The 12500-nt window shown below is 55.6% G+C and overlaps 1 protein-coding gene across 1 annotated transcript in view; it reads left to right on the top strand.

The window, feature by feature from the left end:
• The window catches only part of dst (dystonin), a 124349-nt gene that overhangs the window by 81736 nt on the left and 30113 nt on the right, over positions 1-12500 (top strand). Inside the window, exons 60-72 of the mRNA XM_084470136.1 lie at positions 3300-3461; positions 3759-3929; positions 4266-4432; positions 4795-4954; positions 5258-5587; positions 5828-5912; positions 6228-6469; positions 9305-9511; positions 9923-10042; positions 10494-10601; positions 10821-11039; positions 11672-11875; positions 12172-12403. Of these exons, the coding sequence (XP_084326262.1) occupies positions 3300-3461; positions 3759-3929; positions 4266-4432; positions 4795-4954; positions 5258-5587; positions 5828-5912; positions 6228-6469; positions 9305-9511; positions 9923-10042; positions 10494-10601; positions 10821-11039; positions 11672-11875; positions 12172-12403 (2407 nt within the window). The remainder of the gene's footprint in view (positions 1-3299; positions 3462-3758; positions 3930-4265; positions 4433-4794; positions 4955-5257; positions 5588-5827; positions 5913-6227; positions 6470-9304; positions 9512-9922; positions 10043-10493; positions 10602-10820; positions 11040-11671; positions 11876-12171; positions 12404-12500) is intronic.

The raw sequence follows: 12500 nt of genomic DNA on the forward strand, positions 1-12500 counted from the left end.
GAGTGTCGAGTTGACCTGGGAGCAGCATTCCTCTGTAATTAAGAAGAGCGACGGGGGGGGCACCGCCGCCACCGGCCACCACCAGCACGCACAGCAGGAACTAAAACACGCTGTATCTATTTCTGCTCAGTGTGTGATGTCACCCCAGAGTGAGATCTGCTGCATGCTGGTCTTTGTTGACTTTTTTTTTTAAGCTCATCCCCCCACCCCGACCCAACCCCACACCCCCCCTCCTCAGTGAGAGAGACTGAGAGTGTGAGGGAGACTGTGTCAGGGTTTGGGAAGCGGGTGGTGGGGGGTGGGAGGGATCACTGCTAGTGAAGTCATATAGGCCGGAGGAGACATAAGGGGAATTAGTGGGAGAAAAAAAAAAAAAAAGGGTCACGCTTCAGCCAATCAACATGTGCTAGAGCAGCCCTCAGCACGAATGGAGCTGTGGCAGATGTTGTCTGAATAATGAGCGGGGGCGGGGCCTGGTGTCTCTGCCAGGGAGGGAGGGAGGGAGGGAGGGCTGTCAGTGTGAGAGGAACGATGGGAGAGAAAGGGCTGGCTTTTTGTTTATCCAGCACTACCGGCGTTTCTCAGGGCTGGCAGCCCGCGGAGGGACTGTTTTAGAGGAGCTCTCTGGACGCGCTCGCCCTGGAGGTTGTTCTGTGGCCTGAGGATTACTTGGGAGTTTTTTTACGCAGCAGGACCCAGGGAGCAACACTTTACAGCCAGAGGGACAGCGGGGAAGTTTGTTGAAGCCCGGAGAGGAGAGCCATGAGGAATATGTTTTGATGAGAGAGTGGCTTCATGAATGAATGACGCGATTCCCATTCTGGATCCTGATTTCTACACACTACGCATATTTGTTTGTGCGCTTCGGGAGTACATTTTCTATTTTTGATACTACTATTTATTCATTCTTGTTATCTAGAAAGCATTGTGACGTGATTTAGCACAAAACTAATCCAGGGATAGCTTTATATTTTTGTATCCGAATATGAATCAATGCTTTTAACATATAGTTATATATATATCAAAAGATATATCTTTCCCTTTGTTATCGCTTCTTTTAAATGATTTTCAATTGGACTCCTTCCTTACTATGCACATCGCTTCGCACTTTATCCTCGCAAAAAAAAAAAAAAGTGCCGCACCAAAGCCAGACCTCGGGCCCAGCGCGAGAGAGACCCCCGCGTGGCTCTAGCGGCGGCGTGCCCCCCGGGCCCCTCGGCCCCTAGCGGCTCCATCGTCGGGAGATGGGGAAGCCCCTCAGCCGGCCGGACTGCCTCCGCCAGAACCCCTCCTGCGTGGGCAAGGGGGAGGAGGAGGAGGAGGAGGACTTCAACGTGGACGACTGCTACGTGCCGCAGCGCTCCATCCACGACTCGCTGCGCCTGAACGAGCACATCGACTCGGGCTCCAAGGGCAGCCTGGGCTCCCGCCGGCTGGCCGGCACGCTGCCCTACGCCCACCGCACCCTGGACCTGGACGCGGGCGGCGGCCTGTGCGGCAACGGCGTGCTGTCGTCGTCCAGCGCCTTCGAGCTGCGCGGCCGCAAGCCCGCAAGCCTGGCGGACGGGCCCGACGGGCGCTCGGCGTCCGAGGGGCTGAGGCTCAACGGCGACGCGGTGCGCGGCGCCGACGCGCTGCTCCTGGCGCGGGCCGCGGCGGTGGGGGGGGGCGGCGCCCCGGAGAAGAGCAAGGACCGCGACCGCCGCCGCCATCAGCAGCAGCAGCAGCAGCAGCTGCACCCGCCGCCGCACCGCCGGCGCTCCTGGAGGTCCTTCGCGCCCGCCCTGACGGCGGAGGGCGAGTACGCCAGCCGCAGCGGGAGCCTGTGCACGGAGGGGAGCGGAGGGGAGCGGGCCGGCCCGGGCGGGGCCGGCGGGGCGCGGCGGGGCCGGCGGAGCGCGACGGGCTCGCTGACGTCGGAGGACGACTCGGGGCTGTACAGCCCCACGGCGGAGCGGGAGCGGCTCCGCGGCGGCGGCGGCGGCGGCGGCCGGCGCTGCCGCCACCGCGCGCGGCCCCACGGCGGCGGCGGGGCCACCCGCAGCCTGTCGTCGTCGGAGGCGGTGCACGCCGCCGGGGAGCTGAGGGCGGGCCGCTCGCTGAGCTCGTCGGGGCAGGGCGAGTTCCCCTTCTCGGCGTGCGCCTCCGCCGCCGCCAGCCGGCGACGACCGGGACACGCCGTACTCCCGCTCGCCGTACGGCAGCGGCAGCCTCGTCGGCCCGGCCCGCCACAGGGCGGACCCGGGCGAGAGGGAGCCCGTGCCCAACGGCGTGCTGTACCGCTACGGCGCGGGCCGCTCCTACTCGGGGTCGGGCTCCAGGACTCTGAACGGCGGGGGCGCGGCGTGGCGTGGCTCCAAGGTCACGGCCGACTACGACGAGCTGTCCACGGCCGAGCTGTCCACGGCCGAGCTGTCCACCGCCGAGCTGTCGGAGGAAAACGCGCCGTCCCCCGGGGACTGCGAGCTGGTCAGCGTGGTGGTGACGCGGCCCGAGACGCGCGGAAACGCCGCGCCCGCCGCCGCCGCCGCCGCCGGACACCGCCTGCCGCCGCCGCCGCCGCCGGACTGCGTGGTGCAGCACGGGGCCTCCAAGTACACCATGGAGGACCTGGAGGAGTTCCTGCAGTCGCTGGAGGCGTGCCTGCCCAGCGGCACCGTGCAGGCATTCGAACAATGCAGCGGCCTGGACATGCAGACTCTGTTAGCCGCCATCGCGTCATGTCCAGAAATGGACCTCATTGGTTGTTTCCCCTCACAGGTGCCCAAAAATAGATGCCCTGTCTGCGGTTGTTCCTGCGTGTTGGGCAGTGATCTGGCTGGACACGTGTTTTATTAGATGACCGTGCCAGTTCAGATTAGTCTTGTTCCTTGTATATCAGATTACGCGGTGGCCGAATTAGGTTTAGCCCACTGGTCCGTCTTGGAACTTGGGTGATCATGCGCAGCGGTGGTTTAGGCGATAGCGGCGGTGCTCCGTCTGGGGATTGGTGGACAGGGAGCGGTCTGACGGTTGCGTTGTTAGCGCTAATCTCCACAGCGGATGCTGTCATCCATCTGAGGCCCCGTTTTTGGGAAGTTGCCAAAGGGGTTCTTCAAAGTTGTAGCAGACTTAACCATGCATGTCCACAACAGGCAGTCACAATTAGTTTTACACACAATTAGTGTGGATTTCATTCACATTAAGAGTCGATTCATGCGAGTCCTACTCACAATGCGTACTTTATGTTGTAAGCAAACGTGTGCGTGTGCGTGTACATTCAGACGGTAACGCAGAACCTCTTCCGCCCTTGGAACCAGGTGTTCGAGAAGGAGGAGATTGAGCCTCTGCAGACGGCGCTCCAGGACATCAACTCCCTGGGCCAGGCGCTGATCCAGAGCGCCGCCAAGGCCTCGTGCACGCAGGGTCTGGAGGACGACCTGGACGGCGTCAACGCCAAGTGGAACACGCTCAACAAGAAGGTGAAACAGTCAACGGACGACTCCAGTCAGACCTCGGATAAACAACGCCCTTTGAGTTGTTTATCATTGTTGTTGTCAACGTGGTGTTTGTTCAGATGACGTCGACGTCTCTCTCTTTGTATCAGTACACGTCCATAGCGGTGTGGGGGGGGGTGTGTCCCACTGAAGTCAGTGTACAGAATGTTCCGGATTCCGTTGATTGGTTTATTTTCGTTAGTTGTTTTAATAAGCGGGACTGTTTGGAACTTGGCCTGAGATAACAGTGTGACGTCTGCGTTTACAATCGTTGGCGCTCAGGTCGCCGAGCGCTCGGCCCAGCTCCACGAAGCCCTGCTGCATTGTGGGAGGTTCCAGGACGCTCTGGAGTCGCTGCTAAGCTGGCTGACCGACACCGAGGAGCTGGTGGCCAATCAGAAGGCTCCGTCCGCCGAGTTCAAAGTGGTCAAGGCGCAGATACAGGAACAAAAGGTCAGCCGGCGACTGTAAACACTAACAACACTCTTAAGTGCACACTTGAACAACAAACACACACACGCACGCCAGCGACGCTCTTTAAGAGCTACGCAGAGTGTCAGACACCCCGCATTTTATTACCCCCCCCCCCCTCCCCCCCTCTCCCCGATCGTGAAACATCAACAAGGGAACACACTGGCTAAACCTCATCCACGCCTAACAAGCGTCAATTCAATTGACACGTTTTCCTTCTTTCTCTCTTCTTCCTCGACCACGGAGCGATATTTCTTTTTACGCGGTGTAATAAAGCTGCCTCCCATAACCGCCTCCTTTGTCGGCCCCCCCCCACAGCTCCTCCAGAGGCTGCTGGACGACCGCAAGCCCACGGTGGAGCTGATCCGGAGGGAAGGGGAGAAGGTGGCGGAGCTGGCGGAGTCTGTGGACCGGGACAAGGTGGCCAGGGAGATGGAGGGCCTGGGGGAGAGGTGGGCCGCGCTGCTCAAGAAGGCAGAGAACAGGTTGGTGCCGTTCAGAAGAAGAGAAAAACGCCGTCGGCGTAACCGTCGATATTTAGTTTCATGTGGACGATCCAGTTTAGGAGGAAGTGAGAGAGTCGCACTTTGAAAACATTGTTGTTGTGATTTGACACTTGAAGGTTTAATCCAGTAGAGTAAGCTTTCACTCAGGGTTTCTATACAGTTTACAGAAATGATCCTGAAAGTAGAAAACGCGAATCAGAGTGAACTCTGTGACTCCCCTTTGAACAAACGTGTTATCGTTGGTCTGGAGTTCTGCGTGTGTGGCCTGTTGATTCTATCTGGTGGACCGTTTATGTGTGTATTGTAGATCACTTTTACAACTTTGGTTTTAACGTTGGCAGACACAAGCAGCTCGAGAGCATCCTGGTGGTCACGCAGAAGTTCCACGAAACCCTGGAGCCGCTCTCTGATTGGCTGCAGGCTACGGAGAAGCACCTGGCCAACTCGGAGCCCATTGGCACCGAGTCCTCCAAACTGGAGGAGCAGATCTCCCAGCAGAAGGTACGTCGGCCCCTCCCAGCGCCGTCCTCGACCCTCACTTTAAGTTGTGTTTGATCCCATTGATTCTTAAGTTTTTTATATTTTATATTATTATGTTCCCATTCTTGTTTCCATATTTGGTCATCGCCATCCGTCATGTCCTGTTTTTCATCTTATCATTTCCTTTTCTTTTCGTTTTTATGTTTTGTGTTTTTCGTCTCGTTTTTTCGTCCCGTTCGTTCCGTGTCGTTTTCTCGTTCCCGTCCTCCCCCCCTCCTCCACCTCGCCCCCCTCGCCCCCCTCGCCCCCCCCCCCCCCCAAAAGGCCTTAGAGGAGGAGATCCTCAGCCACAGCCGCGACCTGTGCCAGGTGATCAGCCTGGGCCAGAGGCTGCGGGGCGCGGTGAGCGCGGCGGACGACGTGGACCTGGTGCAGGCGCGGCTGGACGCCACGCAGGCGTCCTACATCGGGCTGCAGGAGCGCTGCCGCCGCCGCGCCCAGGTGCTGCGGCAGGCGCTGGCCAACGCCCGCCTCTTCGGCGAGGACGAGGTGGCGCTCATGAACTGGCTGAGCGAGGCCCACGGCCGGCTCAGCGAGGCGGGCGTGCAGGACCACCGGCCGGACGAGCTGGAGGCACAGCTGGCGGAGCAGCGGGTATAGAGTGAAACCCCCCCCCCCCCCCACCCCCTCCGCACCCCAGATCGCTCATTCATTCATTTATGATTTGTTATCCTTTCTGTTGTTTTATTTGGTATTGTTTCCGATGTGACGTTGTGCGACGCAGTCTCTGCGTGGGTCTGTGTGTACGCCGAGGCGGGTAGGCTTGTGTTTTTTTTTCCCGTTGACGTGTTTTTGAAGGACTTTGTGTGTGTCTGGCTCTTTGGTTTGGTCCAGGCTCTACAGGAGGACATCAAGCTGAGGAGGCAGAACGTAGACCAGGCCATCGCCAACGGCATGGAGCTGCTGAAGCAGACCACAGGTTAGAGTCCGCCCAGAGGCACAGCGCTGCCAGAGCCGACATCCATAACGAATAATAATCATTCATCTGTTAGGGGGTAGGACTAGATACGTTTTGTACTTCCTCCTACCCCCTTTCGAGCATGTGGAAAGTGTTTTTGCTTTTGTTTCATTTATTCATCTACTACTATTTTAACTTTGTTTGCTTACATGTTCGAAGTAAAGGCAATCAATCAACCAATCAATCAATCAATCAATCAATCAATCAAAGACATGATCAACAATAAGACACACTCAGACGCCCAGCGTTCACGCCGCCGTGGTTTTCCCCCGCCAGGTGACGAGGTGGTCGCCATCCAGGGCAAACTGGACGGAATCAAGACCAAGTACGCCGAGATCGACGCCCTGAGCCGGGGCGTGTGCGACGGCCTGGAGCGGGTGCTGGGCCTGTCCTCGGAGCTGCAGCGCGCCCACCAGGGGCTGGACGCCTGGCTGGGCGGCGTGGAGGCCGAGGTCAGCTCCTTCGCCGACCTCAAGCCCGCCGGGGAGGAGCTGACTCGGGCCCAGGACAGACAGAAGGTACGGGCGCTGGGTGTGTGTGTGTGTGTGTGTGTGTGTGTGTGTGTGTGTCTGTTTGTGTGTGTGTATGTGGCTGGCTGGGTGGCTGGGTGTGCATGTGTGTGTGTGTCTGTTTGTGTGTGTGTGTGTCTGTTTGTGTGTGTGTCTGTGGCTGGCTGGGTGTGCGTGGGGGTGTGTTTGTGGGTGTGTGCATCTGCGTGTGCCTGTGTGTGTGTGTGTGTGGGGGGGTGTGTGTGTGTGTGTCTGTTTGTGTGTGTGTATGTGGCTGGCTGGGTGGCTGGGTGTGCATGTGTGTGTGTGTCTGTTTGTGTGTGTGTGTGTCTGTTTGTGTGTGTGTCTGTGGCTGGCTGGGTGTGCGTGGGGGTGTGTTTGTGGGTGTGTGCATCTGCGTGTGTCTGTGTGTGTGTGTGTGGGGGGGTGTGTGTGTGTGTGTCTGTTTGTGTGTGTGTATGTGGCTGGCTGGGTGGCTGGGTGTGCATGTGTGTGTGTGTGTCTGTTTGTGTGTGTGTGTGTGTGTCTGTTTGTGTGTGTGTGTATGTGGCTGGCTGGGTGGCTGGGTGTGCGTGGGGGTGTGTTTGTGGGTGTGTGCATCTGTGTGTGCCTGTGTGTGTGTGTGGGGGTGTGTGTGTGTGTGTGTGTGTGTGTGTGTGTGTGTGTGTGTGTGCGGGTGTGTGTGTCTTTATGTGTGTGCGTGTGTGCGTTTGCACGTGTGTGTGTGTGTGTGTGTGCGTGAGCCATTGCAGGATGCTCATGGTGTTTTTTGGGGTAATTTTCTGGAAGCAAACGCTAGTAGATAAAACTTTCCCTGTGTCAGTTTTTTTCTGTTGTTCCGATGTTAACTTTTTTCCACAATTAACTTCTGCACAGCTGAGCTTGTCCATATATAAAACGCTTGAAAGCACATTCATTAACTTTTCTTGCTCAGACTTAATGATCTAGCAGTAAAGTTAATCAGTGTAACCATGAAATAAACTGTGGTCATTAAGACCAGTGTGACATGGCTGTACCATGGTCATTAAGACCAGTGTGACATGGCTGTACCACGGTCATTAAGACCAGTGTGACATGGCTGTACCGTGGTCATTAAGACCTGTACCATGGTCATTAAGACCAGTGTGACATGGCTGTACCGTGGTCATTAAGACCAGTGTGACATGGCTGTACCATGGTCATTAAGACCAGTGTGACATGGCTGTACCATGGTCATTAAGACCTGTACCATGGTCATTAAGACCAGTGTGACATGGCTGTACCGTGGTCATTAAGACCAGTGTGACATGGCTGTACCGTGGTCATTAAGACCAGTGTGACATGGCTGTACCGCGGTCATTAAGACCAGTGTGACATGGCTGTACCATGGTCATTAAGACCAGTGTGACATGGCTGTACTGTGGTCATTAAGACCAGTGTGACATGGCTGTACCGTGGTCATTAAGACCAGTGTGACATGGCTGTACCGTGGTCATTAAGACCAGTGTGACATGGCTGTACCATGGTCATTAAGACCAGTGTGACATGGCTGTACCGTGGTCATTAAGACCAGTGTGACATGGCTGTACCATGGTCATTAAGACCAGTGTGACATGGCTGTACCACGGTCATTAAGACCAGTGTGACATGGCTGTACCATGGTCATTAAGACCAGTGTGACATGGCTGTACCATGGTCATTAAGACCTGTACCATGGTCATTAAGACCAGTGTGACATGGCTGTACCGTGGTCATTAAGACCAGTGTGACATGGCTGTACCGTGGTCATTAAGACCAGTGTGACATGGCTGTACCGTGGTCATTAAGACCAGTGTGACATGGCTGTACCATTGTCATTAAGACCAGTGTGACATGGCTGTACCGCGGTCATTAAGACCAGTGTGACATGGCTGTACCATGGTCATTAAGACCAGTGTGACATGGCTGTACTGTGGTCATTAAGACCAGTGTGACATGGCTGTACCGTGGTCATTAAGACCAGTGTGACATGGCTGTACCGTGGTCATTAAGACCAGTGTGACATGGCTGTACCGTGGTCATTAAGACCAGTGTGACATGGCTGTACCGTGGTCATTAAGACCAGTGTGACATGGCTGTACCGTGGTCATTAAGACCAGTGTGACATGGCTGTACCACGGTCATTAAGACCAGTGTGACATGGCTGTACCATGGTCATTAAGACCAGTGTGACATGGCTGTACCACGGTCATTAAGACCAGTGTGACATGGCTGTACCATGGTCATTAAGACCAGTGTGACATGGCTGTACCACGGTCATTAAGACCAGTGTAACATGGCTGTACCGTGGTCATTAAGACCAGTGTGACATGGCTGTACCGTGGTCATTAAGACCAGTGTGACATGGCTGTACCATGGTCATTAAGACCAGCGTGACATGGCTGTACCATGGTCATTAAGACCAGTGTGACATGGCTGTACCGTGGTCATTAAGACCAGTGTGACATGGCTGTACCACGGTCATTAAGACCAGTGTGACATGGCTGTACCATGGTCATTAAGACCAGTGTGACATGGCTGTACCGTGGTCATTAAGACCAGTGTGACATGGCTGTACCACGGTCATTAAGACCAGTGTGACATGGCTGTACCATGGTCATTAAGACCAGTGTGACATGGCTGTACCACGGTCATTAAGACCAGTGTGACATGGCTGTACCATGGTCATTAAGACCAGTGTGACATGGCTGTACCATGGTCATTAAGACCAGTGTGACATGGCTGTACCGTGGTCATTAAGACCAGTGTGACATGGCTGTACCATGGCACTACACTCTCCGACCACACTGACATCAATGGAACCGCTCCCCCCCCCTCCCCTGTCAGGCCCTGCTGAAGGAGGCCAAGGAGCAGAAGCCCCTGGTGGACAAACTGAACGAGCTGAGCGGCGCCCTGTTGGACCTGGTTCCCTGGCACGCCCGCCAGGGCCTGGACAAGCTGGTCACCGCCGACAACGAGCGCTACCGGGCCCTCAGCGACACCGTCACCCAGCACGTGGACCAGATCAACGCCGACATACTCAAGTCCCAGCAGGTAAGGCGCTGGCGTCTGGGAAGGTTCTGGGTTTGAAACCCCACCCCCCCCCCCCCTTGTGTCCGCCGCCTCATCTGAAGGTACCCCTTGAGCAAGATGCCTTCACCCCTACCTGCTCATTAATGACACGCACCTAAAGGATGTATTCACCGACTTCGGATAAAAAATCGAAATGAATTCTTCTGATTGGTCGTAGGTGTTATCCAATTGCGTGCAGTGATATTTTCAAATGCACGCTTGGTGCCGCCCCTCGAGTTGGGCCCTTTTCGTTGCTCGTTGCCGGACCCTACAGCTTTCTAGATGTGGCTCTGCATTTCCAGGCTATAACAAGCCATAAACTCCCGGTAAACGTCGCCGCAGTCTGTTTGGTGAACACGCTGTGTGTTGACCCGTGCTGTGCTTTGTTTACAGTTCGGAGAGGCGGCGGACACAGAGCTGGTGTGGCTCAGCGAGGCCCAGGACCGGCTGCAGTCCATGGGAGAGATCCGGCTGGATCAGGACCAGACCCTCGCTCAGCTGCAGGCTCAGAAGGTCAGGGCTGTCCTCAGTGTATTTAGATGTATATGTGTGTGTGTGTGTGTGTGTGTGTGTGTGTGTGTGTGTGGGGTGGGGGGGGTGGGAGTGGGGGTATGTGTGTGTGTGTGTGTGTGTGTGTGTGTGTGTGTGTGTGTGTGTGTGTGTGTGTGTGTGTGTGTGTGTGTGTGTGTGTGGGGGGGGGTGGGTGGGAGTGGGCGTATGTGTGTGTGTGTGTGTGTGTGTGTGTGTGTGTGTGTGTGTGTGGGGGGGGGGGGGGGGTGGGTGGGAGTGGGGGTATGTGTGTGTGTGTGTGTGTGTGTGTGTGTGTGTGTGTGTGTGTGTGTGTGTGGTGGGGGGGGTATGTGTGTGTGTGTGTGTGTGTGTCGGTCTTAAAGGGGTTCGGGGACAAACGAAGGAGGTGAACACTTGTTGTTCATCGACCGTCGACTCCCTGTGATTCCCGCAGGTGTTCTCCATGGACATCATGAGGCACAAAGACAGCGTGGACGAGCTGGTGAAGACGGGCAACGCCATCATGGACAGCAAGAACCCCGAGGAGAAGGAAATCCTCAAGGTGGGAGGAATGAGCTGAGTCAAAACATAACAATACGACGTCCAACCACATTTCAGCATGTCATATCTGATTGTATATTTAAGTTGTATTCATTGATTGCTCATATTTAATACAAAAAAAAAAATGTGATTGCGGATCAACAAGAAATCAATACGATTGAAAAAGGGGAAAGGTTGTTATTTTTGAGGCGATATTCAGTGTGACTCTCCCCGCCCACAGGCTAAGAGTCAGGCGCTGGTGGAGAAGTACGCGCTGGTCAGCCAGCTGAACTCGGAGCGCTGCCTGCAGCTGGAGCGCGCCCAGTCCCTGGCGGGCCAGTTCTGGGAGACCTACGAGGAGCTGTGCCCCTGGCTCCAGGACACCCTGGCCGCCTTCAGCCAGCTGCACCTCCCGGCCATCGAGTACGAGACCCTGAGGCAGCAGCAGGAGGAGCTCAGGGTCAGTGCCACGCCCTCCACAACCCAACCGCCTCCCATGTTTTGCCTTAGTCCGTGTTCGGAATCATGACTGCTTAGTTGATGTCAATGGGTCTCGTTAGTCGGATACCTACCGTGACTTTTTTGTTGGTAGCACTTTCTATGTATTCTATGTTTGAGTGTTCAGAAAATAAATACAATGCAATGCAAGGCAAAGGAAAGAATTAGCCGTCGATTGACGTTATTAGTGATCGACCGATATATCGGCCGGCCTATATTAGCGTTTGTTTTATCGACCGGTGTTATCGGCTTATACAGTATCATGATTTACAGACAACAGCCATGATTTACAGACAACCCTCAACAATAAATGTTCCTTTTTAGAATTGACACTTGTAACATTTGTTATCATCGTTGTGTCATTTTTATGATGTCAATTGAGGGAGCAAAAGCAGTATCGGCTCCAAATGTCGGCTCAAGAAAATGGTTAATGCCCGTTATCAGTCATCGGCTTAGGCTGATGAAAAGATATCGGCACCGGCCCTAAAACCATATGGCTCGATCCCTCGTCGTCATCGTCCTCCTCGCCACACGCCATGATCAGCGACGTGTTTGGTTCTCACCCGCCTCTTCTCTCCTCCGACCCCGCTGCAGCAAATGAGAGAGCTGATCGCGGAGCACAAGCCGCACATCGACAAGATGAACAAGACCGGCCCCCAGCTGCTGGAGCTCAGCCCCCTGGAGGGCCAGCCAATCAGGGACAAGTACACGGCCACCGACCGGCTCTACGCCGAGCTGAAGGCCGACGTCACGCAGCGGGCCGCCACCCTGGACGAGGCCATCTCCAAGTCCACCCAGGTGGGCGGCGTTTGTTGTTCCGTCGCTGGTCGCGCCCTCTAGTTAGGGCTTTATTTTTTTTCGAACGCTTTCCTGGGCTTTACTTTTTCATGCAGCTGGGTTTGTTTTTTTTTCACATCCCAAATTTCGCAAGAAAATTACAAAGTGATCGTATCTAACAATGGAATTCAACCGCTCACAGGTTGTTAAACGCCACATGTGGCGTGTTCTTTCTGATTTCCGTTGGCGATCCAAAGCGGTTTTTTTTCTAACTGTTTTACCGTCTCGAATCACCCCCCCCCCCCCCCCCCCCCCAGTTCCACGACAAGATCGACCCGATGCTTGAGTCCCTGGAGCGGATGTCTGAGCGGCTGCGCCAGCCCCCCTCCATCTCGGCGGAGGTGGAGAAGATCCGGGAGCAGCTGACGGAGAACAAGGCGGTGTCCATGGACCTGGAGAAGCTGCAGCCGTCCTACGAGATGCTGAAGCAGCGAGGGGAGGAGATGATCGCCCGTTCGGAAGGGGCCGACAAGGACATCTCCGCCAAAGGTAGCGGCTGGGTTCTCTCTGCGTTGTCAGGGCTACGTCTTACTGTTCAGTCATCTGGCACGTCTCCCGGTCCAAAGTGTTTCCTGTTGACTCGTCT

This window comes from Micromesistius poutassou, assembly GCF_964030765.1.
Source record: "Micromesistius poutassou genome assembly, chromosome: 7".
NCBI lineage: Eukaryota > Metazoa > Chordata > Actinopteri > Gadiformes > Gadidae > Micromesistius > Micromesistius poutassou.